The sequence below is a fragment of the Pelobates fuscus genome, chromosome 3, assembly GCF_036172605.1.
Source record: "Pelobates fuscus isolate aPelFus1 chromosome 3, aPelFus1.pri, whole genome shotgun sequence".
Taxonomy (NCBI): Eukaryota; Metazoa; Chordata; class Amphibia; order Anura; family Pelobatidae; genus Pelobates; species Pelobates fuscus.
In genome coordinates this window covers 359,706,334-359,722,107 of record NC_086319.1, presented here as the reverse complement: position 1 = coordinate 359,722,107, position 15,774 = coordinate 359,706,334, and the positions used below count along the sequence as shown (strand labels likewise).

The following is a 15,774-nucleotide window of genomic DNA, read 5'->3' as shown; positions in this document are numbered from 1 at the left end:
CCCAAATACAAAGTACTTAAGACAAAAACACCCCCATAATACAATAAAACCACACAGGCACCCCACATATCATACAACCCTGGATAGCTCTCATCCGAATTGGTAAAATAGTGCCAGGATCCATGAAAAAATGTTGAATCGCCACCGGGTTACATTTTGACTGGCCGCACACGAGGGCCAAGCCCAAAATAGTTCCAGCATAATTGTGTCTTGGGCCAATCAAAGAGTGGGAGTTCCTGCAGTCAAATGGAAGGGAGCTCCCCCTGGCTCTCAGGAAGCAATTGCTCCAATAAGTCTGAACCTTCCCTCCAAAAAGCGCTCTACTGGCAGGTCGGCAAGGGGGTCATCACACTACCTCAAGATGACCAAGGGACGCAAATTCTCAGAGCAGAGTTTCCTTCCAGAGTATATATAACTGGTTTTAGTTGCTGTTAGACTCAGAGGATAATGAATAAATAGATAGAATAAAGATTATGCAAATTAAATATCAACTATATGCTATGATCTTACTACATACTGCCTGAGTTTACTGTCTGAACAAACGAGGTGCAACATCCCTCTTCTCTGTTTCTTTATGACATGAGCTACAACACACCTTGATAACACAGGTCCCTTCCCTTCCCTGAATAAGAGTGAGAAAGAAAGCCTTCAAATATATCATTTAAATAGTTCTGGAAATAATGTTTCTGGAGAACATCAAGCTGATCACAAACGAGTTGTGTCTGCTTTCCCCAGCTCTACTACATTGTGACAGCCCTCGGGAGCCATGAGACTGCTAATAAACTCTAGATAAGATAGTTTAGTACATTTCACGATGGATGACATCGACATCCGTTCTCTTATTTCAGTAAAATCTATTAGTTGTATCCACTCGGAAACACAGAGTGAGAGCAGTGTGTGAAAAGCAGGAGAAGGGAAAGTGAAGGGTGTGTCATAAGACTGTATCCAATCAGAGCGCGCTTAGATCAGCCTATAGGATGCCAGCTTGAGATCTATAAATGAGAGCCGGCTGTGAACGGAATTATTGACTGATCGGTATAGTGAATAGTGATCATGGCTGAAACTGCTCCTGCTGCCGCTCCTGCGGTTGAAATCGATTCTAAGAAGAAGCAGCCGAAGAAGGCATCCAGCGCCAAGAAAGCTGCCAAGCCGTCCGGTCCCAGCGTGTCCGAGCTCCTTGTTAAAGCTGTGTCCGCCTCTAAAGAGCGCAGCGGGGTGTCCCTGGCAGCCCTGAAGAAGGCTTTGACCGCCGCTGGTTACGATGTGGAGAAGAATAACAGCCGCCTCAAGCTGGCTCTCAAGGGCTTGGTGACTAAAGAGACTCTCGTCCAGGTCAAAGGTAGCGGAGCCTCCGGCTCCTTCAAGCTCAACAAGAAGCAGGCGGAGAGCAAAGACAAGGCTGCAAAGCCCAAGAAGGCACCGGCTAAAGTCAAGAAGCCCGCCCCAAAGAAAGCCTCCAAGTCTCCGGCTAAAGTGAAGAAGGTAGCCGCGAAGAGCCCGAAGAAGGCCAAGAAGCCGGCAGCCTCCGCTAAAAAAGTCACCAAGAGCCCCAAGAAAGTCAAAGCCGCCAAGCCCAAGAAGGCAGTGAAGAGTCCGGCTAAAAAAGCAACAAAGAGCCCGGCTAAAAAGGCAGCCAAGCCCAAAGCCGCTAAGAGTCCAGCAAAGGCTAAAAAGGCAGCTCCCAAGAAAAAATAAGCCCTGCTCGTATCTTGTTTTAATTTATATTTAAAAGTCCAAACGGCTCTTCTAAGAGCCACCACCTTGTCCTTTAAGAGCTATATTTGTGATAGGCACGTGTTTATTTTATAGAATGTCACACACACCATTTCTCATTCGTAAAGCAGGATCTAGTGCTAGAAAATACCTCGTTGGGATGTAAATAGAAAGTACCTTGTCAGTGCTACTCTTTATAAAATGTTTTTATTATTTTTTTTGTGGGAAGTTGAAATTCCCTCCTTGCCAAGATATTGTGGGAGATTCATTAAACTGCAAAAGGCCAACTTTAGTCAGAATTGAGTGAGAAACGCATATAATCTATAGAATATCACCATCCAAAGTAGCCATACTGGCTTTATTTCCTGTTCAGTAAGATGATAAAGCAGAGACTAATTAAGGCTGTTGTCGAGCTGAATATTTACATGGTGATAATAAAGGGACTGCCATCGCCCTCTCTCACTTGGGAACCGGGCGCTTATTTAGATGATCAAACCGTATGAAATAAGTGATACCGTGTGCTGTGAATAAGCCGACTTTCAAAGCAACACTAAATACATGATTTAAAAAAAAATCACGATCTTGTTTCATCCTTCGTGTTTACACAACTTTATGTTCAAGAGACAGAACCATTTCAGGAAAGAGGGGGAAAAAAAAAAAATGTGAATGAGGGCGGGACTTAACTCCGCCCCATGTGCTGCAGTTCTCCATTCGGTCCACCCGTGGTGTATATAAGGAGAGCGTTGCAGTGTATCCCGTATCATTGCGGCAGATAGTAAAACAGAACCATGTCTGGCAGAGGTAAAGGCGGAAAGGGTCTCGGGAAAGGCGGCGCTAAGCGGCACAGAAAGGTCCTGCGTGACAACATCCAGGGCATTACCAAGCCTGCAATCCGCCGCCTGGCTCGCAGAGGAGGAGTGAAGCGTATCTCCGGCCTCATCTACGAAGAGACTCGCGGGGTGCTGAAGGTCTTCCTGGAGAATGTTATCCGGGACGCCGTCACCTACACCGAGCATGCCAAGAGGAAGACTGTGACCGCCATGGACGTAGTCTATGCCCTTAAACGCCAGGGCCGCACTCTCTATGGCTTCGGAGGTTAAAACCCTGACTCGGCCTTACCGCATACCCCACTAACCCAAAGGCCCTTTTTAGGGCCACCCACCTTTTCACTGAAAGAGTCAATCTAATCACTTCAACCCTATATCTGACAAACTGCCTTCTACTGCTCAAACACATCGAGTTCTGAGTTTATAACATTCTCCTATGTAGAGTCAATGGTTATTGAGATCGTGTCATTCTCTAGTTACACATCGATTTGTCTGCACAGTTAGCACTCGATTTCTAGTAATTGTAGCGCTATATCACTCAACATTGCGATCTAGTGCAGTGCATTTAGATTAGACAGACTACCAAGATTTTAGAAGTATTGAATATAGTTACTGTTGCTTACATTTTATAACATGCTTGCAGTTTAAAGCCATTTCATTAGAAACATTATGACTAGCTGTATATAAATACACATGTATTCTTTTCCTCTAAGCAAGCCGTAGCAAATATAAAGTACTCCTTTACCTGCTGCCAATTCACATGATCGCTTGTAAATAGAGTAATTCGCTTCTACTGTCTACTAGATGAGTTTATTCACTGAAAATCTGTGAAGGTAAAATAGCCAAGCAGCTACTATAGCTACCCGGGGGGCATTGTTTATAAATTAGAAAAGAAAGAAACTGAATACGTCTAGATATTTAGTGATGTGCAGAGGATACAAAGACCGTGCATATAAAAGTGTTTAAACTCATTCCAGTGCAGATTTGGGGGCTCTTAAAAGAGCCTTTGTGGTGTTTGTGTGAACAAGTCAAGAGTTTAAGCTCTCTCTCCTCGGATCCTACGGGCCAGCTGGATGTCTTTGGGCATGATGGTGACCCTCTTGGCGTGGATGGCACACAAGTTTGTATCCTCAAAGAGACCCACCAGGTAAGCCTCGCTAGCCTCTTGCAGAGCCATGACGGCAGAGCTCTGGAAGCGCAGATCAGTCTTGAAATCCTGAGCGATCTCACGGACAAGGCGCTGGAAAGGCAGCTTGCGGATGAGCAGCTCGGTGGATTTCTGATAACGGCGGATTTCCCGGAGAGCCACAGTTCCCGGCCGGTAACGGTGAGGCTTCTTCACTCCCCCGGTAGCTGGAGCGCTCTTCCTGGCAGCTTTGGTGGCTAGCTGCTTGCGGGGAGCCTTGCCTCCGGTGGATTTACGGGCGGTCTGCTTAGTTCTGGCCATCGTAACAAAACGAGCGCGAATGAAGTCTGCGCTTACAAGACCGAGCTTTTATAGCCAGGCACGGCGTTTCCATTGGTTCATCAGGTGGGTGGAGTATTCTGATTGGCTGAACACAAATAGTTACTCATTTTAAAATACCCGCTCAAATCAACTGCTTATCCCCTCCCCCTCATTCAAAATACCCGCTCAAATCATCTGCTTCAAAGAAGGGATCTAGTCCTTCAGTGAGTCCTCCTGTCCTGACAGCATTTATTATAGACGCTACTAGTTGATAGGATTGGCAGTGGGCAGTAATGGCCGTATTACTCCCAATAGAATTATTAACTAGTGTGTAGGCTTTACCGAGGGGAGATGGGACATACACCTCTAACACATGCAGAGAGCCCGCTTCTTTACATGGGATTCTTAGTGTGATCACGTCTGATAAAGGACTCACAGTACGCCCAGCCGCCTTATAACCGAGCTACATGAGACAGAGCAGGGAATGTTACCAGGCAGCCACTCATTGAAACAATAATCCCCTTGTGCGGCCGTGAGTCCATGCTGTTGAGGCAGAGCTAACGCATCCAGCAGCCAGAGATCGGATCTGTAGAGCTGAATCTTATCCAAAGTTTCACGCAGCATGTTCAGACAGGGAGGGGGACAACCGTAAGTAAGCGAGATTCTCCCCCCCCCCTCCCCCCTTAGCAATAGAGGCTCAGGCACACTATATACACTTGACCCAATGTTTAACTCGATGCTGCTGCACGTATCATGGGTATACATTGATTCTAGCTCGCGTTCTAGAGTTGAAATGTTGTATACAGAATGGGACTGAGTGCAGGACGAGAACGCTTCCTATTTGACTTGTTACACGTTCATGGGGTGTGTGTGTGTGTGTGAGAGAGTAGATACAGGAAGATGGTTGCGCTCTTTGTGGAGACTGTGGGCGGCTCTTAGAAGAGCCTTTGTGTTTTTAGTCTAGACCGGTGGAGCAGCTGTCCGCTTTACTTGCTCTTTGATTTATGACTTTCGGTTTTCTTGGGCAGCAGCACAGCCTGGATGTTGGGCAAGACACCTCCCTGGGCGATAGTCACTCCTCCCAGCAGTTTGTTGAGCTCTTCGTCGTTACGGACAGCGAGCTGGAGATGGCGGGGAATGATGCGGGTTTTCTTGTTATCTCTGGCGGCATTCCCTGCCAGCTCCAGGATCTCAGCAGTCAGGTACTCCAGCACTGCAGCCAGATAAACGGGGGCACCGGCTCCAACACGCTCTGCATAATTCCCCTTCCTCAGCAGACGGTGGACTCTGCCGACTGGGAACTGAAGACCAGCGCGGGATGAGCGAGTCTTCGCCTTTGCACGGGTCTTTCCTCCTTGCTTTCCACGGCCTGACATGTTGGTTCTAGAATTTCGCTGATAATAAAACCTCACCCCCCTTTACACGGGCTATTTATAGACACACTCTGCTCTGTGATTGGATGGCTTTGCAAGCAGCCAATTAGACACGCGCTGTATAGGATACCAATCAATTGCTGAAACTATGACATCGTTTCGTCACCTGTCTGTGTTGACCAATCCCATCACAGAAAGTGGAAGGGCTTAATTTGCATGGCCTGCCTATAAATAGAGCCGCCGGAGCGCGCAGACCGTCATTGTATTTCCAGCAAACAGCGTAGATCATGCCTGATCCAGCCAAGTCCGCACCAGCCGCCAAGAAAGGCTCTAAGAAAGCCGTGACCAAGACTCAGAAGAAAGATGGCAAGAAGCGTAGGAAGACCAGGAAGGAGAGCTATGCCATCTACGTGTACAAGGTGCTGAAACAGGTCCACCCCGACACCGGTATCTCCTCCAAGGCCATGGGGATCATGAACTCCTTTGTCAATGATATCTTTGAGCGCATCGCAGGAGAAGCCTCTCGCCTGGCTCACTACAACAAGCGCTCCACCATCACTTCCCGGGAGATCCAGACCGCCGTGCGCCTGCTGCTACCCGGAGAGCTGGCAAAGCACGCCGTGTCCGAGGGCACCAAGGCTGTCACCAAGTACACCAGCGCCAAGTAATGGCATTCTTCTACTTTACTATAAACCCAAAGGCTCTTATAAGAGCCACCCACACTGTCTGTCAGAGCTCTAATCCTCGTGATAAACCCACTAGTATCATCTCTGCTGCTCTCGGTATTCACTGTTTAGTGAATCTCGCATATTGCTCAGATTGTCTTGTACCACTAGGTCTGAATTGCCTTCCCCTGCTAGATGGATCTTAAACTGAAATCCGTCTTTAGAAAACCTGCTCCATTCATGGAAACCTGCCCAAATAGACCCCTTACTTAATATTCCTAGATCGTCGGGTAGCAATATAAAATATATATATATACACTACAATAGTTAAAACTGGCTTTCCATAGACTATGTGCCAAATAAGTGATAAATGTAAGGACTGCTCCTGAAAACAATCAAACCTTAAGCGCTATGACAATACTAACTGTTGAACAGGCTAGTGAGTTACACAGCAGATCGTATCTGGAATGAATCTTCAATTCTGTTTATGAATATAACAAAGTATCTAAGTTTGGGCTCATACATTCTGGATAGCTATTTTGGATTACGTTATCCTACCAGCTAGTACGGTCTTGTGACATACATTTATAGTGATTACCCAGTGAAATTTCCATTTACTAGCAATATTTAGAAGACAATCCATTTCTTGCTATATTGTTTTTTATTTATTTTTATGGGTTGAGATTCTATGTGTGGCAATTCTATATCAGATAAATAGATTGTATGTAGATTGCTCTGGCTTTACGATTAGCCCTTAAAGGAACACTATAGTCGCCTAAATTACTTTAGCTAAATAAAGCAGTTTTAGTGTATAGATCATTCCCCTGCAGTCTCACTGCTCAATTCTCTGTCATCTAGGAGTTAAATCACTTTGTTTCTGTTTATGCAGCCCTAGCCATGCCTCCACTGGCTATGATTGACAGAGCCTGCATGAAAGGAACAAAAAAACAAAAAAAAAAACTGTTTTCACTTTCAAACAGATGTAATTTACCTTAAATAATTGTATCTCAATCTCTAAATTGAACTTCAATCACATACAGGAGGCTCTCACAGGGTCTAGCAAGCTATTAACATAGCAGGGGATACGAAAATCTTAATTAAACGGAACTTGCAATAAAGAAAGCCTAAATAGGGCTCTCTTTACAGGAAGTGTTTATGGAAGGCTGTGTAAGTCACATGCAGGGAGGTGTGACTTGACAGGGAGCTACAACAAAACTTGTCTGCAACTCCTAATCGGATCGGGCAACCACCGTGATCCGATAAAACTTTGAACAGAGTGCTCTCACTCCCAGGCAGTGGTGTATCCTGGTTTTGTGCTGCCCTAGGCAGGACAAAACTCAGGCGCCCCCCTCCTCCCCCCCCGCCACCCACACCCAACCCTTCCCTCCAGTATGTCAGAAGAGTCCCTGGCGTTTCTCATAATGTCTTCTTTTACAGTATAGTAGTGAACTCTGCATATAATGTCTCTGGGGGAGTCTTGTGGGAGGCCTTTGGGTCTTAAAGCCCTGTGTGCTCTATCTAATAGAATTGGGGTGTCTTCTGGCCTCTGTAGGATCTTGTTAAACAAAGATTGTAGAGTATTATGGAGATTTTCAGGGTTTTCCTGTGATTCTGGGATCCCTCTTATCCTAATGTTGTTTCGTCTGCCTCTATTATCGAGGTCTTCAGTGTTTCTCATAATGTAGTGGGTTCTGTTGTCTCTGTTTTTTTGTTGATGTTCTAGGGTGAGGAGTCTGTCTAAAATTTGGTCTCTTAGGGATCAGGGAGGAATTAACCTCCCGGATCTTGAAACATATCACAAAGCAACCCACCTGGCCCGAATTTACGAATGGTCGCGACCCAACCCAAACCTCCACTGGGTGCAGATTGAAAATGTATCTTCGCCCATACCTTTACATTTAAGACCATGGCTATTCACAAACCCAGCTCAGCGTCAACTCACAATTGATAACCATCCCACGATTAGACCTACCCTTCAAATATGGCAGAAGCTAACCAAAACATCATCAATTGCCCCTCACCCCTCCCCGCTATATCCTCTCACGCACAATCCAGATTTTCAAAGAGGGCAATCAGGGAGCACGTATGACCTCTACCATTCTGGCGAGGCCTTACAACTAAAAGATATCACCGACACCAACGATAACATAAAATCCTTGACTCATCTAATTCCCAACACCACCCCAACGGGCAACCAACGATTACACTATGCCCAACTGATCCATTTCCTTAAAAGTGCCAATCTCTTTCTTGCAGAGAAAAGACCACTGACAGACTTTGAACAACTTTGTTCAGAACACACAATCACAAAGAAATCACTTTCTATCATGTATAGACTAATAAGGAAATCTAGAGATATATCTTTACCTGCTAGCACAAAACATTGGATGGAGGAACTGCAAATAGACATACCTCACTCTGACTGGAAAAAAAATTTCATGATCGCACACAAATCCACCTCATCCACCGCTGCTCAAGAAAGTAATTATAAACGCATCACCCGTTGGCATTTCACCCCAGCTAAACTTAAAAAAATACATAATCTGACACAACAGACATGCTGGAGATGCAATCACGACCTAGCACATCATGCCCACATTTGGTGGCTTTGTCCACGGATTGCAACATTCTGGAAGAGGATTCAGGTCATAACACAGCTGATACTTGCTGCTACCATTCCGCTTACACCGCAACATTACTTATTCTCCTTAGCCCCTCCAGATATCGGAAAAAACAAAGCCTCACTGTTCAATTACTTAGTAATGGCGGCGTCACAACTCATTCCTATATACTGGAAGCAAGCGCAAATCCCTTCTATCAGAGAGTGGATTAGTAAAGTAGACGAGGTCAGACAAATGGAAGAAATAACCTATGCACAAACAAAAAATTTTCAAACCTTTACCAAAATCTGGAAGCCTTGGCTGCACTTCCTGGCAACTAAAGGCATCGAATACTCTAAGCCTAAATCCGCTTGAATCTTTCACCTCCCAATCCTCTCCCCCCCCCTACAACCTCCCCACCACGTAACTCATGTCGTTCAACATTCGAATGCCCACCTTAAACACAACCTCACGTCAATCTACTATCTCAGTTAAACTACACACACATTTAATGCAATGCTCGAATCTAACCTGTGATTTCGTACAAACGGTCTCATTGAATTACTTAATTATTCCCTGCCATAACTAGCAACACTGCAACAACTGCGCCTACCCTCTCCGTCAAGCTATTTCCTATTAATTCTACCTGGTTGAATTTTAAATATTGTTTCATTTGTTGTTTTTTTTTTTTTTTTTTTTTTTTTTTTCTTTTTCTTTGGTTGACCAACTTGAATATATGTTGAGTAACTACCTTGCCATGACAGTTTATCAGTTGGCTTACTCACTTACTCTGTTTTGAACCTTAATTATTGTGTTATCTACTGTTTTGTATACATTCCATGAAAGTATTTACTGTGAAACTCAATTTTTGTGTATTCTACTGTAATGTATGCGATATTTGGTATTGCATTCTGTGACACATCTTATTGTTCTATATTTCAATTTCAAAAAAAAATAAAAATCTTAAATTGAAAAAAAAAAATTTGGTCTCTGTCCTCTTCCAGGTCTCCCACCCTCGTGTTTACTTGCCTGATGTCTGCAGAAATGGCGGAGACTTGGTCTTGTACTGAGGATTCTAGCTTCGCTATCATGCTAGCCAGCTCGTCCCTGGAAGGTAAATGTGCAAGGGTTTCCCTTATGTTTGCTAGCCCATCTGCAATGCTGGTAGTTGGGGAGATCTCTTCTCCTGTCGTGCTGGGGTCGGGCGTTTTGCGCGGGCAAGATGGCGTCGCCATGTTGTCAGTTAGGCCTCCTCCGAGCACTTTCACTGTATCTCGGAAATATTTGTCGAGACCGTTCGAGTTTCTTGGCGTGCCTGATTCTTGGGTGTATGAGGGCTGAGTCTGTTTCCTTTTGTTGCCCATTAAGTAGGTATTTTCAGTTGTTTATGCCAGTTTTACTGCCGCCGGCCGGGAGCTCTCAGTATTTGCGACCGTTCACATCGGATGTCAGGACCCGCCCCCTCAAAAAATCAGACACTTTTACGTGCAGGCGCCACTGAACCTCCAGCCCCTGGTTCCAATTCGTATGGATTTGGTGAATGCAGGGAAATTCTGTATTTTATGTTTTATGTGAATGTTTTAACCCAGATAGCAACAGGGCCGGCGCTACCAGAAGGCGGCCTTAGGGCGCACCGGCCCTGGGGACGCAAAATCAGGCTGACCGGAAGGAGGGAAGCGCACTGCGCTCCCCTCCAACCGACGACCTATTGTAGCGTGGCCGAGCGCCCGGTTCTGCGGGCGCGCGAGGGAGCACTCTCCCATGTGTGCTTCCTCTTCAGCTCCCTCGCGCGCCGCATACTGATAACGGAGCCGGAAGATGATGTCATCTTACGGCGCCGGCATCCCTACACGGTGCGCGAGGGAGCTGAAGAGGAAGCACACATGGGAGAGTGCTCCCTCGCGTCCGCCCGCCAGCCCGGGAGCCAGCCAGCCTGGGAGTCAGCCAGCCAGGGAGCCAGCCAGCCAGCCAGGGAGCAAGCCAGCCAGCCAGGGAGCCAGCCAGGGAGCCAGCCAGCCAGGGAGGGAGCCAGCCAAGGAGCCCAGGAGCCCAGCAGCACCACTGGACCCCAGGGAATCCCTTCAGCACTCCAAAAAGGTAAGGAGACTGGGGGATTAAATTAATAAAAAAAAACATGTGTTAGTGTGAGTTTTAGTGTGTGTGTTTGTGTCTGCTAGTGAGTGTCAGTGAGTGTCAATGTGTGTGTCTGCTAGTGAGTGTCAGTGAGTGTCAATGCGTGTGTCTGCTAGTGAGTGTCAGTGAGTGTGTCTGCTAGTGAGTGTCAGTGTGTGTGTGTGTCTGCTAGTGAGTGTCAGTGAGTGTCAATGAGTGTCTGCTAGTGAGTGTCAGAGTGAGTGTCAGTGTGTGTGTCTGCTAGTGAGTGTCAGTGAGTGTGTCTGCTAGTGAGTGTCAGTGAGTGTGTCTGCTAGTGAGTGTCAATGAGTGTCTGCTAGTGAGTGTCAGAGTGAGTGTCAGTGTGTGTGTCTGCTAGTGAGTGTCAGTGAGTGTGTCTGCTAGTGAGTGTCAGTGAGTGTCTGCTAGTGAGTGTCAGTGAGTGTGTCTGCTAGTATCAGTGTGTGTGTCTGCTAGTGTCAGTGAGTGTGTCTGCTAATGTCAGTGAGTGTGTCTGCTAGTTTCAGTGAGTGTGTATGCTAGTGTCAGTGAGTGCTAGTGAGTGTCAGTGTGTGTCTGCTAGTGAGTGTCAGTGTGTGTCTGCTAGTGAGTGTCAGTGTGTGTCTGCTAGTGTGTCAGTGAGTGTGTCTGCTAGTGAGTGTCAGTGAGTGTCAGTGAGTGTGTCTGCTAGTGAGTGTCAGTGAGTGTGTCTGCTAGTGAGTGTCAGTGTGTGTGTCTGCTAGTGAGTGTCAATGAGTTTCTGCTAGTGAGTGTCAGTGTGTGTGTCTGCTAGTGTCAGTGTGTGTGTCTGCTAGTGTCAGTGAGTGTGTCTGCTAATGTCAGTGAGTGTGTCCGCTAGTTTCAGTGAGTGTGTCTGCTAGTGAGTGTCAGTGTGTGTCTGCTAGTGAGTGTCAGTGTGTGTCTGCTAATGAGTGTAAGTGTGTGTCTGCTAGTGAGTGTCAGTGAGTGTGTCTGCTAGTGTGTCAGTGAGTGTGTCTGCTAGTGAGTGTCAGTAAGTGTGTTACTGTGTGTCTCTTACTGAGTGTGTTTGTGTGTGTATTTGTGAGTGTGTGTTTGTCAGTGAGAGTGTATGTTTTGTAAGTGAGTGTGTATGTATGTCTGTCGCTGAGTGTGTCTGTCAGTAAATGTGTGTGTCTGTTAGCTGGTGTGTATGCATCTGTTCGTGAGAGTGTGTGTGTGTCTTCAGCACTTACCTTTCTCTAGCACCGGACTCCCTTGGCACTGGGGATCCCTCCGCCTCTCAGCTCTGAATGCTCTTGCAGCGCACGCATTCAAACCGCCCATAGGAAAGCATTACTCAATGCTTTCCTATGGACGTTCAGTGTTTTAGAATAGCGGAAGCTCCTCTAGCGGCTGTCAGTGAGACATCCACTATAGGCTGGATTAACCCTCGGTGAAACATAGCAGTTTCTCTGAAACTGCTATGTTTTCAGCTGCAGGGTTAAAACTAGAGGGACCTGACACCCAGACCACTTCATTGAGCTGATGTGATCTGGGTGTCTGTAGTGGTCCTTTAATTGTGTGTGCATCTCCATGCACTGGCGTACAGACCACGGTCGCAGGGGTCATAGCCCTGCAACCCCTGCGACCAGGTGCCCGCCACCATGAGTTGCGGCCCCGGCCCGCGCAGAGTAAGAGCGAGGGGGGGGGGCACGGATCAATTTGCGCACTGGGGCCCCATGGGTCATGTGTACGCCACTGCACCTACCCTGGTGTCTGCCACAGGCTGTGTGGAGGGGGCGAGGATATGGATGACATCATATCCCTGCTCCCTGTGTACCACACAGCGCGGCTGGCGCCCTGTGATGGGGCTGGGCTGCAGGGCAGGACTCCAAGGAGCCAGACAGCATGCATCCAGGGGACAAGATTTAACTGATGTAAGTATGTAATTGTGTATGTCTCTGTATGTACATATGTATGTGTCCGTATGCCTGTATGTCTCTGTATGTACAAATGTATGTGTCTGTATGCCTGTATGTCTTTGTACGTATGTGTCTGTATGACGGTATGTCTCTGTATGCGTGTATGTCTTTGTATGCCTGTATGTATGTATGTGTCTGTATGCCTGGATGTCTCTGTATGTTTGTTTCTGTATGTCTATGTATGTATGTATGTATGTATGTATGGTATGCCTCTGTATGTATGTCTATATGCTTGCATGTATGTCTCTGTCTGTGTGTGTATGTCTCTGTATGATTATTTCTGTGTTTGTATGAACCTTATTTTAAACAAAATGCATCTTCGCCTGTGTAACTAAAAATCCTAGCACCGGTCCTGGATAGCATTGCCATGGAGCCTGTTCATATAATTAAAGACTTTGGCTCCATGGCAATTAAACTGTATTTGGGTGGTCTGGGTGCCATTCACCTAATAATGTGCACTCAGACCTGAGCTATCTGGGGATATGTTACATGTCTGTGTTTTATGTATAAAATGTGTCTTTATGTATTTTAAAGTGATAGTCTGTTTTGTGTCCCCACATGTATAATGGAGTTTTGCCTTTGTCCTGGGAGATAATTGAATTACTTCACTAATTATCTCCAGGACAGAGAGGAGGAAGCCAGGATGCATTGTGGGAAAGTATTGTGGCTGTATGTACTAAAGTGATACATGCCTGTCTGCTGTTTCAGTCTTCCATTTGGTCCCTTAGGGGAGTGTCCACCAAGTGGGAGACCCGCATAAATACTGGGCAGGTAGCCCTCAGTAAACCAGTTCCTGCTTAACCCTCAAAGCGATGTGTCGTCTCGTTCTTTGGGGGAATTGGATTGTATGCTGACTGCCAGGAGTGTAAGCAGATTGTATGCTTTTCCTGTTCGGCTGATTCCAGGGTTCGTGTTTTTGCAGTTCGGGAGTTGGTGAATTTGTACAGTTTGGAATTCGGGAGATTGGTGATTGCTGTAGTTGCTGGTCTATGAAAAAGGGGATTATCGCCTAAACAATTTTTATCCCCTTCTGAGCGAAACGGTCCGTTACACCAGGTCTTCACTAACTATACCCTAAGAACAAGATATGGCGGTATGCCGTGTCACATTCTGCATTTTTATGGTAGTTAAACCAACAAATAATAAACATCTGGATCAAAGCAGTTAAGGCATGTGTTATAAAAATAAAAAAAACATACAAGGCGTGTTACTGCCTTTTCAACCAATAGTAAAACAGTAAAACTGTACAATATCTTCCCAGCTGAAGGGGTCTGGATCTGGGTCTGCGCTTCCCTACTGAGCCTTCTCACTGGAGTGGAACAGATTTTGGTAGCCCTGTTCCAGCTCCATCTCCCGGGTCACCAGATGGACCAGGTCTTGCTCAATCTTATGAGTGTCGTCCCAGTCATACCTGCTCTCCCTCCACTCAAAGAGATCCTGGAACTGGGCTTGTGTAGCGCTCCCAAACTCAGGCTCTGCAAAAGTCTCCCATAACAAGCCAGGACCATCAAACTCCTCTCCCTCTGGCTTGTCATGCTCGGCTGTCCAGGGCAGGTACTGTGCAACATACCACCAAAGCGCCTGGTAGGCATCCTCCAGCCACATCTCCTGCCATACTAGGTGTTCCAATTCTCTCACCCATTCCTCCAGGGGCTGCTCTCCCAGGAAGGGCATCCGCAGGGCTACTCGCTTCTGCAACCGCTGCTCTTCCTTGGGGAATCTCCCGTCCTGCTGGTATTCCACAATACCCAGTGCCTGGTACCAGATGCCTTTGCGTACTGCATCTCGGTCATCCATGTCAGCCTCATCGAACTCCACTGCTGGTTCCATGCTGGTGCTGTCAGGGTCGCTGTACTGAGACATGCGTTGCCCTCAAATTGTAAAATCCAGAGCAATGGTGTCTCCTGTAGCTGTCCTTCTGGCTGTAGAAACGATCTCGCCGCTTGCCACCAATTGTAACGGACCGTTTCAGCAGACAAGGGGTTAAAATCTGTTTAGGCGATATGCCCCTTTCTGAGAGACAGGCACAGCTACTGTAAAATCACCAAACCTCACAAATTGGATATAGGTGAATGCATCAAACTCCCGAACTACATACAAGGGAATAAGGTAGCACTCCAAACTGGAACCTCACGAATAGTTGCTAGCAGACGAACAGGAAAAGCATATATCAGATTACACTCCTAGCAATCAATCTCCAACAGCATACAGTGAATCCCCCAAAGAACGAGACAAGGCTCCGTGTTGAGGGTCAAGCAGTGGTCTGTTTATTCAGGGCTACCTGCCCCTGTATTTATGCAGGTCTCCCACTTGGTGGACACTCCCCTAGGGGACCAGATGGAAGACTGTAACAGCAGACAGACATGTATCATTTTCGTACACTCAGCCACAATACTTTCCCACAATGCATCCTGGTTTCCTCCTCTCTGTCCTGGAGATAATTAATTAAGTAATTAAATTATCTCCCAGGACAAAGGCAAGACTCCATTATGCACGTGGTGACACAGAAACAGACTATCACTTTAAAATACATAAAGACACATTTTATACACAAAACACAGACATGTAACATATCCCCAGATAGCTCAGGTCTGGGTGCACATTATTAGGTGAATGGCACCCAGACCACCCAAATACAGTTTAAGTGCCATGGAGCTAAAGTCTTTAATTATACGAACAGGCTCCATGGCATTGCTATCTGGGTTAAAGGATTCACATAAAGCATAAAACACCAAATTTCCCTGCATTCACCAAATCCATACGAATTAGAACCAGGGGCTGGAGGTTCAGCGGTGCCTGCACGTAAAAGTGTCCGATTTTGGTGCATGAAAGCCGGGCAGAAAATTGCTGGCTGCCCGGGGAGATCCAGAACAGGACTCCAGGCTGTCCAGGGCAGGTACTGTGCAACATACCACCAAAGCGCCTGGTAGGCATCCTCCAGCCACATCTCCTGCCATACTAGGTGTTCCAATTCTCTCACCCATTCCTCCAGGGGCTGCTCTCCCAGGAAGGGCATCCGCAGGGCTACTTGCTTCTGCAACCGCTGCTCTTCCTTGGGGAATCTCCCGTCCTGCTGGTATTCCACAATACCCAG

The 15,774-nt window shown here is 46.6% G+C and overlaps 5 protein-coding genes across 5 annotated transcripts; 3 read left to right on the top strand and 2 right to left on the bottom strand.

Annotated features, from left to right (window-relative positions):
* Nucleotides 1–1,053: 1,053 nt before the first annotated feature.
* LOC134601328 (histone H1B-like) lies at nucleotides 1,054–1,738 on the top strand. The gene has a single exon (XM_063445802.1). It carries the CDS (start codon nucleotides 1,054–1,056, stop codon nucleotides 1,693–1,695), a length of 642 nt encoding a protein of 213 aa, XP_063301872.1. The 3' UTR covers nucleotides 1,696–1,738.
* A 751-nt stretch (nucleotides 1,739–2,489) lies between these two features.
* Nucleotides 2,490–2,874, top strand: LOC134601327 (histone H4). Its single transcript, XM_063445801.1, has one exon. It carries the CDS (start codon nucleotides 2,502–2,504, stop codon nucleotides 2,811–2,813), a length of 312 nt encoding a protein of 103 aa, XP_063301871.1. The 5' UTR covers nucleotides 2,490–2,501; the 3' UTR covers nucleotides 2,814–2,874.
* Nucleotides 2,875–3,576: 702 nt separating this feature from the next.
* LOC134601326 (histone H3) lies at nucleotides 3,577–3,987 on the bottom strand. The gene has a single exon (XM_063445798.1). The coding sequence runs from the start codon at nucleotides 3,985–3,987 to the stop codon at nucleotides 3,577–3,579; it is 411 nt and encodes a 136-aa protein (XP_063301868.1).
* Nucleotides 3,988–4,958: 971 nt separating this feature from the next.
* On the bottom strand, nucleotides 4,959–5,369 carry LOC134601325 (histone H2A type 2-C). The gene has a single exon (XM_063445797.1). The coding sequence runs from the start codon at nucleotides 5,361–5,363 to the stop codon at nucleotides 4,974–4,976; it is 390 nt and encodes a 129-aa protein (XP_063301867.1). The 5' UTR covers nucleotides 5,364–5,369; the 3' UTR covers nucleotides 4,959–4,973.
* A 278-nt stretch (nucleotides 5,370–5,647) lies between these two features.
* Nucleotides 5,648–6,079, top strand: LOC134601324 (histone H2B-like). The gene has a single exon (XM_063445796.1). It carries the CDS (start codon nucleotides 5,648–5,650, stop codon nucleotides 6,026–6,028), a length of 381 nt encoding a protein of 126 aa, XP_063301866.1. The 3' UTR covers nucleotides 6,029–6,079.
* Nucleotides 6,080–15,774: the final 9,695 nt, after the last annotated feature.